Source organism: Scyliorhinus torazame, chromosome 17, assembly GCF_047496885.1.
Source record: "Scyliorhinus torazame isolate Kashiwa2021f chromosome 17, sScyTor2.1, whole genome shotgun sequence".
NCBI classification, from domain to species: Eukaryota; Metazoa; Chordata; class Chondrichthyes; order Carcharhiniformes; family Scyliorhinidae; genus Scyliorhinus; species Scyliorhinus torazame.
In genome coordinates this window covers 157,649,165-157,662,369 of record NC_092723.1, presented here as the reverse complement: position 1 = coordinate 157,662,369, position 13,205 = coordinate 157,649,165, and the positions used below count along the sequence as shown (strand labels likewise).

The window sequence follows — 13,205 nt, the reverse complement described above, 5'->3', positions numbered from 1 at the left end:
CCTCTCTCTCGCTTCCCCCTCTCTCTCTCTCGTTTCCCCCTCTCTCTCTCTCGTTTCCCCCTCTCTCTCTCTCGTTTCCCCCTCTCTCTCTCTCTCTCGTTTCCCCCTCTCTCTCTCTCTCTCGTTTCCCCCTCTCTCTCTCGCTTCCCCCTCTCTCTCTCTCGCTTCCCCCTCTCTCACTTTCCCCTCTCTCTCGCTTCCCCTCTCTCTCTCTCTCTCTCTCTCTCTCTCGCTTCCCCCCTCTCTCTCGCTTCCCCCTCTCTCTCTCTCTCTCTCTCTCTCTCTCGCTTCCCCCTCTCTCTCTCTCTCGCTTCCCCCTCTCTCGCTTCCCCCTCTCTCTCTCTCACTTCCCCCACTCTCTCTCGCTTCCCCCCTCTCCCTCTCGCTTCCCCCTCTCTCTCTCGCTTCCCCCTCTCTCTCTCGCTTCCCTCTCTCGCTCTCTCTCTCACTTCCCTCTCTCTCTCTCTCTCTCTCTCTCGCTTCCCACTCTCTCACTTCCCCCTCTCTCTCTCGCTTCCCCCACTCTCTCTCTCTCTCACTTCCCCCACACTCTCTCTCTCGCTTCCCCCACTCTCTCTCTCTCTCGCTTCCCCCACTCACTCTCTCTCGCTTCCCCCTCTCTCTCTCGCTTCCCCCTCTCTCTCTCTCGCTTCCCCCTCTCTCACTTTCCCCTCTCTCTCGCTTCCCCCTCTCTCTCTCTCTCTCTCTCTCTCGCTTCCCCCTCTCTCTCTCTCTCTCTCTCGCTTCCCCCCTCTCTCTCGCTTCCCCCCTCTCTCTCTCGCTTCCCCCCTCTCGCTTCCCCCCTCTCGCTTCCCCCCCCTCGCTTCCCCCCCCCCTCGCTTCCCCCCCCTCTCGCTTCCCCCCCCTCTCGCTTCCCCCCCCTCGCTTCCCCCCCTCTCTCGCTTCCCCCCTCTCTCGCTTCCCCCCTCTCTCGCTTCCCTCTCTCTCTCTCTCTCTCTCTCTCTCTCGCTTCCCTCTCTCTCTCTCTCGCTTCCCTCTCTCTCTCTCGCTTCCCTCTCTCTCTCTCGCTTCCCTCTCTCTCTCTCGCTTCCCCCTCTCTCTCGCTTCCCCCTCTCTCTCTCACTTCCCCCTCTCTCTCTCTCTCGCTTCCCCCTCTCTCTCTCTCGCTTCCCCCTCTCTCTCTCTCGCTTCCCCCTCTCTCTCTCGCTTCCCCCTCTCCCTCTCGCTTCCCCCTCTCTCTCTCGCTTCCCCCTCTCTCTCTCGTTTCCCCCTCTCTCTCTCTCTCGCTTCCCCCTCTCTCTCTCTCGCTTCCCTCTCTCTCTCTCTCGCTTCCCCCTCTCTCTCTCGCTTCCCCCTCTCTCTCTCTCGCTTCCCCCTCTCTCTCTCTCGCTTCCCCCTCTCTCTCTCTCGCTTCCCCCTCTCTCTCGCTTCCCCCTCTCTCTCTCTCTCGCTTCCCCCTCTCTCTCTCGCTTCCCCCTCTCTCTCTCGCTTCCCCCTCTCTCTCTCGCTTCCCTCTCTCGCTCTCTCTCTCACTTCCCTCTCTCTCTCTCTCGCTTCCCCCTCTCTCTCTCGCTTCCCCCACTCTCTCTCTCTCTCGCTTCCCCCACTCACTCTCTCTCGCTTCCCCCTCTCTCTCTCGCTTCCCTCTCTCTCTCTCTCTCTCTCGCTTCCCCCTCTCTCTCTCTCTCGCTTCCCCCCTCTCTCTCGCTTCCCCCCTCTCTCTCGCTTCCCCCCTCTCGCTTCCCCCCCCTCTCGCTTCCCCCCCCTCTCGCTTCCCCCCCCCTCTCTCGCTTCCCCCCTCTCTCGCTTCCCCCCTCTCTCGCTTCCCTCTCTCTCTCTCTCTCGCTTCCCTCTCTCTCTCTCTCTCGCTTCCCTCTCTCTCTCTCTCGCTTCCCTCTCTCTCTCTCGCTTCCCTCTCTCTCTCTCTCTCGCTTCCCTCTCTCTCCCCTCTCTCTCTCTCTCGCTTCCCCCTCTCTCTCGCTTCCCCCTCTCTCTCTCACTTCCCCCTCTCTCTCTCTCGCTTCCCCCTCTCTCTCTCTCTCGCTTCCCCCCTCTCTCTCTCGCTTCCCCCTCTCTCTCTCGCTTCCCCCTCTCTCTCTCTCTCGCTTCCCCCTCTCTCTCTCTCTCGCTTCCCCCTCTCTCTCTCTCGCTTCCCCCTCTCTCTCTCTCTCGCTTCCCCCTCTCTCTCTCTCTCGCTTCCCCCTCTCTCTCTCTCGCTTCCCCCTCTCTCTCTCTCGCTTCCCCCTCTCTCTCTCGCTCCCCCCTCTCTCTCTCTCGCTTCCCCCTCTCTCGCTTCCCCCTCTCTCTCTCTCGCTTCCCCCTCTCTCTCTCTCGCTTCCCCCCCCTCTCTCTCTCGCTTCCCCCCCTCTCTCTCTCGCTTCTCTCTCTCGCTTCCCCCTCTCTCACTCGCTTCCCCCCTCTCTCTTTCTCGCTTCCCCCTCTCTCTCTCTCTCTCTCGCTTCCCCCTCTCTCTCTCTCGCTTCCCCCTCTCTCTCTCTCTCGCTTCCCACTCTCTCTCTCTCTCTCTCTCGCTTCCCCCTCTCTCTCGCTTCCCCCTCTCTCTCTCGCTTCCCCCCTCTCTCGCTTCCCCCCTCTCTCTCTCTCTCTCTCACTTCCCCCTCTCTCCCTCGCTTCCCCCTCTCTTTCTCGCTTCCCCCTCTCTCTCGCACCTTCAGTCTCTCACTCTTCCCACCCCACCTCTCTGGCCAGATCCCTCTACAGCACAGTAGGTTTGTATGTGCACATTGTGGTCATTTTGGCATTGTGGAGGATACATTCACTCATTGACTGGTACCCTGTCTTTCAGTCACACTCTGATAAAGAAGCTGAATGAATTGCGAGACAAGAATCCGGATCTAGCTCAGCTACTGCTTGACCAGGTGAGTGCAGCTACCCAGTCAACTGTGCATTGATCTGCCCTGAGCCTGTGACAGTGATGCTGCTGGTGACAACCAGGTAACAGCTTAAGGCATGAAACAGTGCAGCTCTCCTTCATGCTGCTCCTCCGCCAGTGCAGCTCCCTCAGGACTGACCCTCTGACAGTGCAGCGCCCTCGGGACTGACCCTCTCTGACAGTGCAGCCCTCCTTCAGGGCTGACCCTCTCTGACAGTGCAGTGCTCCCTCATGCTGCTGCTCCGCCAGTGCAACTCCCTCCGTACTGACCCTCCGACAGTGCAGCTCTCCCTCAGGGCTGACCCTCTCTGACAGTGCAGCGCTCCCTCATGCTGCTCCTCCGCCAGTGCAGCTCCCTCAGAGCTGACCCTCTCTGACAGTGCAGCCCTCCCTTGGACTGACCCTCTCTGACAGTGCAGCGTACCCTCAAGGATGACCCTCTCTGACAGTGCAGCTCTCCCTCGGGACTGACCCTCTCTGACAGTGCAACTCCCTCCGTACTGACCCTCCGACAGTGCAGCTCTCCCTCAGGGCTGACCCTCTCTGACAGTGCAGCTCTCCCTCGGGACTGACCCTCTCTGACAGTGCAGCTCTCCCTCAGGACTGACCCTCTCTGACAGTGCAGCTCTCCCTCAGGGCTGACCCTCTCTGACAGAGCAGCCCTCCCTCAGGACTGACCCTCTCTGACACTGCAGCCCTCCCTCAGGACTGACCCTCTCTGACAGTGCAGCCCTCCCTCAGCACTGACCCTCTCTGACAGTGCAGCACTCCCTCAGCACTGACCCTCTCTGACAGTGCAGCGCTCCCTCAGGGCTAGCCTTCCAACAGTGCAGGTCTCCCTCAGGACTGACCCTCTCTGACAGTGCAGCGCTCCCTCAGGACTGACCTTCCGAAGGTGCAGCGCTCCCTCAGGACTGACCTTCCGACAGTGCAGGTCTCCCTCAGGACTGACCCTCTCCGACAGTGCAGCTCTCCCTCAGGACTGACCCTCACTGACATTGCAGCGCTCCCTCAGGGCTGACCCTCTCTGGCAGTGCAGCCCTCCCTCAGGGCTGACCCTCTCTGACAGTGCAGCTCTCCCTCAGGACTGACCCTCTCTGACAGTGCAGCGCCCCCTCAGGGCTGACCCTCTCTGACAGTGCAGCTCTCCCTCAGGGCTGACCCTCTCTGACACTGCAGCGCTCCCTCAGGGCTGACCCTCTCTGACAGTGCAGCTCTCCCTCAGGACTGACCCTCTCTGACAGTGCAGCGCTCCCTCAGGACTGACCCTCTCTGACAGTGCAGCGCTCCCTCAGGACTGACCCTCTCTGACAGTGCAGCTCTCCCTCAGGACTGACCCTCTCTGACACTGCAGCGCTCCCTCAGGACTGACCCTCTCTGACAGTCAGCTCTCCCTCAGGACTGACCCTCTCTGACAGTGCAGCTCTCCCTCAGGACTGACCCTCTCTGACAGTGCAGCGCCCCCTCAGGACTGACCCTCTCTGACACTGCAGCGCTCCCTCAGGACTGACCCTCTCTGACAGTCAGCTCTCCCTCAGGACTGACCCTCTCTGACAGTGCAGCGCCCCCTCAGGACTGACCCTCTCTGACAGTGCAGCGCCCCCTCAGGGCTGACCCTCTCTGACAGTGCAGCTCTCCCTCAGGACTGACCCTCTCTGACAGCGCAGCTCTCCCTCAGGGCTGACCCTCTCTGACATTGCAGCGCTCCCTCAGGGCTGACCCTCTCTGACAGTGCAGCCCTCCCTCAGGACTGACCCTCTCTGACAGTGCAGGGCTCCCTCAGGACTGACCCTCTCTGACACTGCAGCCCAACCTCAGGGCTGACCCTCTCTGACAGTGCAGCGCTCCCTCAGGACTACCCTTCCAAGAATGCAGCCCTCCCTCAGTCACAGGATTAGGGGAGCAGCCTCTAATCTGCAGCCCAGGTCAATGGAGTGAGTTTCAAACCCTGACCACCTGACTCGGGTCAGAGTGGTATGGCTGAGACCGGAAAGAACAATAGAAGAAGCAGACCGTCTTCCATCCTCGGACAGGTGGCATTGTGACTTCCTCTGCTCCCTCGAAGGTCTATCAGTGCAGTGGGGAATCTAAACCTCCAATAACTTAAATGTTTAATCATTCTGTGTAATGCATCCCGCCTTTGTATTCAAACTGAGAATTGGGAACAAAGAAAACTGTTCTGTGGCTTCCATGAAAAGTGTCTCGATTTATGAAGGAGTTTAGGGCATGTCAGACTGCTGCCATGTTCACTGTTCCATTATTGCAGCCCCTGACACTGTCATCACCCTGAATGATGACAAAATGTCTCCTTTTGGTGCAGATCTTGCTGTATTGCAGTTGCTGCAGTGCTGACTGCCTGCCACATGGTGGTGAAAGTGAGCTGTGTAAAGTAGTGATGCAGCGCCTTTGCTGGTAGAGGTTGGGACTGCAGCAACTAAAAGCTTCAGGAAGCAAATGACCAGACATTTTGAGTTGCCAATTTTTTTTTATTCTTGAGGAATAAGGCTTGCTGTTTCTGTAGTAAAGCCAGCTGCGCGGAGATGGACCAGTGCTGTTTGAGTGGGAGGAGAGGGGCAATGGGGTGCTGGAGTTTTGGGGGATTTGATTGGTCCTCTCTCTGCAGGACACTGAGCATTGGGTTAAAGCAGTTCTGGGCAACTTCGGCTAATGAGTGGGCCTCCTTCATCTCGGTGGGCCGCAAGATTGAAATCAGGCATGTTCACTCACTGTGACCCTTGAATAAGATTGAATACATTTAATACACGCTGAACAGTTCATAATGAGTGAATGGAACTGTCATCAACTTCAAGTGGTAAAAAAGAAAATACTTTGGACATAGGAGCGCACGGCTCTCACAGTCAGTGTTGTGAGCAATCAGCACATACCACACTTCGCTTGCCCTTGTTTCACGTGTCTATCGCTTCAGCCATACCCGTAGGAAACAAACCTACGCGGATGGAAACCAGTGGAATGCTGCAACCCTGCAACGGTCAACAAAATGCCTCACGGGCTGCACTCGGACCCCCGGACCGCACATTTCCCACCGCTGGCTAAAAGGCTTTTATGTGTGTGCTGCACTCTGATCCTGTTATGGAAAGCTAGTCGACCTAAAGGCTGACAAATCCTCATGACCAGATGGTCTACACCCATAGGTCTCAAAAGATATGGCAATTTGGATTTACTTATTATCACCTGTACCGAGGTACAGTGAAAAGTATTGTTCTGCGTACAGTTCAGACAGATCGTTCCATACATGAAAAGAAAATACCTCCGGGTAAACATAAATACACAATGTAAATACAGAGACACCGGCATCGGGTGAAGCATACAGGAACGTAGTATTAATCGGGTAAGTCCCTAAGAGGGTCGTTTAGAAGTTAGGAAGAAGCTGTTTTTGAATCTGCTAGTGTGTGTTCTCACTTTTTTAAAATATAAATTTAGAGTACCCAATTATTTTTTTCCAAAAAAGGGGCAATTTAGTGTGGCTAATCCACCTACCCTGCACATCTTTGGGTTGTGGGAGCGAAACCCACGCAAACACGGGGAGAATGTGCAAACTCCACACGGACAGTGACCCAGAGCCGGGATCGAACCTGGGACCTCGGCGCCGTGAGGCAGCAGGGCTAACCCACTGCGCCACCGTGCTGCCGCACATGTTCTCAGACGTTTGTATCTCCTGCCGGATGGAAAAAGTTGGAAGAGTAAATAAGCCGGGTGGGAGGGACTTTTGATTATGCTGCCCGCTTTCCCCAGGCAGCGGGAGGTGTAGAGTCAATGGATGGGAGGAGGGTTCGTGTGATGGATTGGGTGCTGTTCACGACTGTAGTTTTGGGCCGAGCAGTTGCCACACCGGGCTGAAATGCAGCCAGGTAGGATGCTTTCTATGGTGCATCTGTAAAAGTTGGTAAGAGTCGATGTGGACATGCCAAATTTCTTTAGTTTCCTGAGAAAGTAGAAAGTATAGGTGCTGTTGTGCTTTCTTGGTCATATCGTCAATGTGGGTGGACCAGGACAGATTGGTGTTGAGGTGCACACCTAGGAATTTGAAGCTGTCAACCATCTCCACCTCGGCCCCATTGATAAAGACAGGGGTGTGTACGATACTTTGCTTCCAGAGGTCAATGATCAGTTCTTTTGTTTTGCTGGCATTGAGGGAGAGATTGTTGTCGTTACACCACTCCACTGGGTTCTCTATCTCCCTCCTGTATTCTGACTCGTCATTATTCGAGATCCAACCCACTTTGGAGCCAACTTTTGCCACGCAGTTGTGTCTGTCTAGCAAGTATAGTAGGGGGCTAACTACGCAGCCTTGCGGGGCCCGGTATTGAGGACTATCGTGGAGGAGGTGTTATTTATCCTTGCTGATTGTAGGCTATGGGTTAGGAAGTCGAGCATCTAGTTGCAGAGGGAAGAACCAAGTCCTAGGTTTTGGAGTTTTGACATGAGATTGACTGGGATTATGGTGTTGAATGCAGAGCTGTAGTCAATGAATAGGAGTCCTTGTTGTCGAGATGCTCCAAGGTTGAGTGTAGGGCCAGGGAGATGGCATCTGCTATGGACCGGTTGTGGCAGTATGCAAATTGCAGTGGATCTCGGCATTCTGGGAAGATGGAGTTGATGTGTCTCATGACCAACCTCTCAAAGCACTTCACAATGATAGATGTCAAGGCTGACGAAAAGTAGTTTCTTCTCCATCCTGCCTTCGAACAATGTCAATCACTCTTTCTTCACCTCCCAAAGGGAAGTTAGAGATGGGTGATAAATGCTAGCCTTGCCAGCTACATACACATCCTTGAGTTTTAAAATGTGTTATTTTGTCAGTGTAGCACCGGACCCCTTACAAAAAGCTGGTGCTGCCGAAGCTCAAGGGACAGGGTGGTCCCCTGGACTATAATCATCAAATCTTTACAGCACAGGAGACCATTTGGCCCATAATGCAGTGCTGGCAATTGTGTTTGGTCCCACATTTTTGTCCAAAATCCTGTAAGTTACTCATTGTTAAGGACCCATCCAATTCCCTTTTCAAATTATTTATAGAATCGCCATCTTTGCAAGTTGGCATTCCAGTTTCCAACAGCTAGTTTCAATCACCTAGACACCGATTCCCTGTGTATTTTGCCCAAACCGGCCTGTCCCGGGAAATTCCGTGGCTTTCGATCATGAGCAGATTGTACATTCTGATGTACAACTGTGTGGACCTTGCGAGATGTCCCTGCTCTTGTTAGGGTAGCGGGATCATTTGGGATCTCTGGGTGATTGCTCCTTCCTCTAGAGAGTCATCCCAGGCCTGGATTAGGGTCCGTCTCAGGGTTACGAACCATGACAACAGCAGAACCAGCAAATGTTCGGTGATAATGGTGGAGGAACTAGAAGCTCGAGGGACCGAGGTTGTTTACAGGCGAGGATCCATTCTTGACTAATGGTATTCGGGGTTATGGGGAGAAAGCAGGAGAATGGGGATGAGAAAATATCAGCCATGATTGAATGGCGGAGCAGACTCGATGGGCCAAGTGGACTAATTCTGCTCCTGTGTCTTGTGGTCATTGGGTTGGGATGAGGCTTGTGTTTCCTTTTTTTAAAAATAAATTTAGAGTGCCCAATTCATTTTTCCAATTAAGGGGCAATTTAGCGTGGCCAATCCACCTACCTTGCACATCTTTTGGGTTGTGGGGCCGAAACCCACGCATACACAGGGAGAATGTGCAAACTCCACACGGACATTGCCCAGAGCCGGGATCGAACCTGGGACCTCAGCGCCGTGAGGCTGCAATGCTAACCACTGCGCCACTGTGCTGCCCTTGACTTGTGTTTCCTTTAAGCTCACATGAGGAAGACAACAGGAAACCACCCCATGTGTATTCCCTAGTCACATTTCTCATTGAACTTGAAAATGGCAGCAAATGGAAAGGTGTGCATGGGACGGTGAGAGTAGGCAGGTTATTATTACTTTGTTCCTGTATCATTGCACTGCTTTTTCGGTTTATTGTTCTGTTCTATGTTGCCTTGCTTCTCTCACTTCTCTATGCCCCCCCCCCCCCCCCTCCCTTCCCATGTTGATGTAGGTGAAGTGCTAACCTTAGCGTAGATCAGCCAGGAGCGATTTTCCCACAGCCATACGATCTCATTGCATTTGAAAGCTGCTGGTTAGCAGGGGGATGTTAGACTGGAGTGATTATTTGGGCTTTGACCTAACCATGATCCTGTATTTTTCCTTTCAGATTTATGATAACGCCATGATCGCTGCGGGGCTGAATGATGACCCCCGACCTATGGTCAGCAGATTGAACGAGCTTCTGACCAGAGCACTGGAAAACCACTGAAGACTATGGGGCCCCTAATGCCTCTGGTCACCACGTGTGGAGTCCGAGGACCATTAAGAAAGACAATCCGTCGCCACTGACCCGTGTTTGCATTGTACTATGTGCAACAGCATGACTATAACGTTCTCCAATCACAAACACTGTTGACACAAATTATATATCTTGAGATGAAAAATCCTGCAAGTAAAATTTTTGGGAGTGATGGAGCTGCAGTTCTTTGTGATGTTCCCTGTCGATGACCTGGATTTTAAAGTCCTGTTTTACTCAGTTGCCACGAGGAGACACTATTCCTTTTTTCTGTAAATCTGTTTTTTTGGCAAAATAATTAATTGCTGAATACCCAATTACTTTGGGGGGGGGGGGGTGAATTTGTTTAGAAATAAAACGTGCTGACTGCTTTTGATGTTGGGATTCAAAAGCTGCTGCGTGTAGGTGGAGAGGTGTTGATATGTTCATGGGTGTTGCAAATAATTGACCTATTTATGGAGCTGTGTCTGCTGCAGAATGCTAGGCAGCTGCTTCACTCTGAGGTTTAGAAAGAAATCGCTGAATATTAAAGAGGGATTTTGGTGTGTTTTTCAGAATATTTTGTCACCTGCACAAAGCCTGCGAATGATATTGTTTGCTAAGTATATTGGTGACACCAGTCTTTTAGACAAAATAGTCTGCAATATTCTCCTTCCTGAGCTCTGATTTCACAGGGACCAAGCCCTGGCTGAGATCCTGTGCACGCTTACCCCTAGGAGGTTGAGGGCAGCAATGAGGGAAGAACTTTGATGTGCAAGAGATGATTCTGCACAGACTGGGATCTTCAGAATTTGTGTGAGGTTTGTGACGCTGGATGTGAAGATTATGAATCGATTATACTCACCCTTTTACACAGGAAAACACTGAGGCCAATGAATGTCTTTGTATTAACAACTTCTAGAACAGGATTTTAATAAACCTCTGTTGGTGTAACAGTTGTCAGTTGTCCTATAGGCTGCGAAACATTGAAAAGATAACGAGACATCCGAGTGCAGGAAATTCTGCCCTGGCTCGAAACGTTGCATTAATCAGTTTTAGAAGCTGAGGGCAGGAACCAAGCAGACAAATTGCCAAAGGGCCACAAACTGGCAGCAACTGTGATGACCTGGCTTTTCTCTTCACGGTTCCCAAACCCCAAAGATGCTCCTTGCTGGGATGTAGTTTGCAATCACACCAAGACTGTCAACCATGCAGTGCATTGCAGCAGATCACCAATGCAAGATTCCTGTCCCTGCTGAAAATCCCAGCCTTGTGACCCTTAACCTTCACGGTTTGGGTGACTTTTACTTCTCTCTTTCTTTCTTTCCCCCCCCCCCCCCCCAAAAAAAAATCATTAAGGGTCTGGGGACCTTTGCATTTTCCTTTTCTCCACTTTTACAAAAAGGCTGCATGCAGGCTATCTGAATACAAGCAGCACTGAGACTCAGCTAAGTGTGAAAATCAAATCAGCAAAGTGTTCATTTGAGAAAACTTCGACTAAAAGCAGGAAATTGCCTTTTTTTAAATGCATTCTTGGGATGTGGGTTCTCTGAAATCTATCGTCCATCCTTGGTAACCCATGACTTAAGCCACTTTAAAGTGGTCAATGATGGTGAGATTGGATTTGCCAACGAGCCCGGAATGGGGAGGATGGTAGGTTTCTACTCCATAACATGAGTCAATGGGTTTTCACATTTCAGCAACTTCACAGTCACTCTGATCCAGCGTAATTCCAGAATTAAAGCAAAATACTTTGGATGCTGGAAATCTGAAATAAAAACAGAAAATGCTGGAAAAGCCCTGTGGAGAGAGAAACCGAGTTAACGTTTCGGGTTTGTATGGCTCCTTGACACACCTCCTATGGCTGACTTCAGACACACATGCTGTCAGACCTGCTGAGATTTTCCAGCATTTTCTGTTTTTCTCTATTCCAGATTTTTAAAAACTGAATTCAAATCCTCATTGTCTTGTTGTGGTTTGGTCTTGGTGTGATTGCAGAGTGTCGCTCCCTCTACCTAGCCCCTCAGTCTCAATAACGAGTAGTAGCGTCAATTATACTACTGTGAAGTGATAGTGTTTCAATTCCGAAATCACTCTTCGGAGTTCAAATTAATTCTAAAGTGCAGACATCGGACTAGAACACAAACCCATGTTACCCACAACAGAGTGTTTCTTCCATCAGTCTGACCTGGATTTGAATCTTGGTCCCAGGATGGCTATGCTGGTATCTGCCCCACTGTGTCACTCTTTGAATCACTGTACAATCCCTTCTGATGTTCTATTGGACAAGTCAGGTGCCAGAGTGGAACCCAACTCAATAGACCCAACGTTTTATTTTTTGTTTAGAGATGTAGATTAAACAGAGTCACAGAACTGCAGATGAACTTGTAACAAAATAATACATTCATTAAACAAGAAAAGGTTGACTATAATGCACTACTTTTTCACCCCAGCAAAACCTTTACAGACATGTACAGATTTGTAAGGATAACAGACAAGTTACAAAATCTATTTTATGTTCTTAGTCCATGTGAACCAATAGGCAAATGGTGGTCAGGCACCCCACACTCTAAAACCAAGTGACAAATGCCACCCAAACCAACTTCAGGTTTCTCATCAAATGCCCCACATGCATGTCAAGATTGAGCCAAGTGGACTCATTGTGGACGCTTGGCTTTCACACTAGGGTTTCCACTCTTGAAGGACACGCCTTGGAATCTTCTCCCAAACAATTCGTGCTCTCGATGTCTTCACCAAGAATCCACTGCCAGGGCTTCAACTTTTTTCAGTTTTTCTCTGCCCTGGATCGTCAATTGCAATTCACACAATCTCTCAGGTACCCAGCCATGCCAATAAAACACCACTGCTTCACGGGCTGTATAAGTTGCAACCAATCCACTACTGCTTCACAGCACCGAGGACCCAGCCCCGGATCACTGTCTTGTGTGGAATTTGCACATTAACCTCCTGTCTGCATAAGTCTCACTCCCACAACCCAAAGATATGCAGCAGGCCACGCTAAATTGCCCCTTTTAGAATTTTTTTTTTTTTTTTAAGTTGTCACCAATCTTTTGGGACCTTGGATATCTGGCTTCTCCACAGCCAAATTAAAATCTGGTTCCTGAAGCTGTCTCGTCAGTTCAGTCCCTTTTCTCTGCTTTTTACTTGAATTCCCCTGAAAAGGACCCTGTTCAAATTACAATTTTTTTTAACTTTAAGGATACCCAAATTTTTTTTCCAATTTAGCGTGGCCAATTCACCTGGGGCCGGGATCGAACCCGGGTCCTCGGTGCCCTGAGGCAGCAGCGCTAACCACTGCACCACCTTGCTGCCTATTCAAATTACAATTTTATGCCCCTTTTGACTTCAATCTTCCTGGGAATCTCTTGTTGCATTCCCTGGATTCTGGGGCTTCTGGAAAACCTGCTCTGTGCAGTTCCCTGTCTTGTGTTCAGCTCCTTCTGGCACTAAGTTCTTCCAGCCTCAGTGTGGCCCCTGATTGCAATGCGAACAGCCTAGTTTTCTAAACTCTTGTATTTGCTTTAACGTCATATACCCTCATTACCATGTGGACATCTGAACCAACTTGAAGTTAAACTTACTTGAAGTTCTACTTTATTTCTAATGCCCACAAATATAAATTACTTAAAACTGCCTTTATTTCCTGACAATCACCCTGTACTCATTGGCTCCCAGCGATGCTTCGATTTTAAAATTCTCATATCACTGTGGCATCTCCCCTCCCTATCTCTGCTAACCACCTTCAATCCTACAATCCCCAAGAGATATCTGAACTCCCAGAAGCTCACTGCCTCTCTAACCCCTCTTTTACAATTTTCCTTAAATTTTCTACATCTTGTGGTCATCTGGGCTAATATCTCCTTACATGGCTGGGTGTCAGGTTTTGTTTGATAATTCTGTGAAATACCTAAGGACATTACTGTGTGAAAGGTGCTATCGAAATGCAAGTTACTGTTACTCTGAGATGTTAAGGAAATATTGACAACCTCTGTCCTTGCTGGTTC

General features: G+C 51.1%; 1 protein-coding gene across 1 annotated transcript in view; it reads left to right on the top strand.

Annotated features, from left to right (window-relative positions):
- Positions 1–10,134, top strand: part of trap1 (TNF receptor-associated protein 1) — a 37,700-nt gene extending 27,566 nt beyond the window's left edge. Inside the window, exons 17-18 of the mRNA XM_072481396.1 lie at positions 2,768–2,840; positions 9,073–10,134. Coding sequence (XP_072337497.1) covers positions 2,768–2,840; positions 9,073–9,174 — 175 coding nt within the window. The 3' untranslated portion in view covers positions 9,175–10,134. The remainder of the gene's footprint in view (positions 1–2,767; positions 2,841–9,072) is intronic.
- Positions 10,135–13,205: the final 3,071 nt, after the last annotated feature.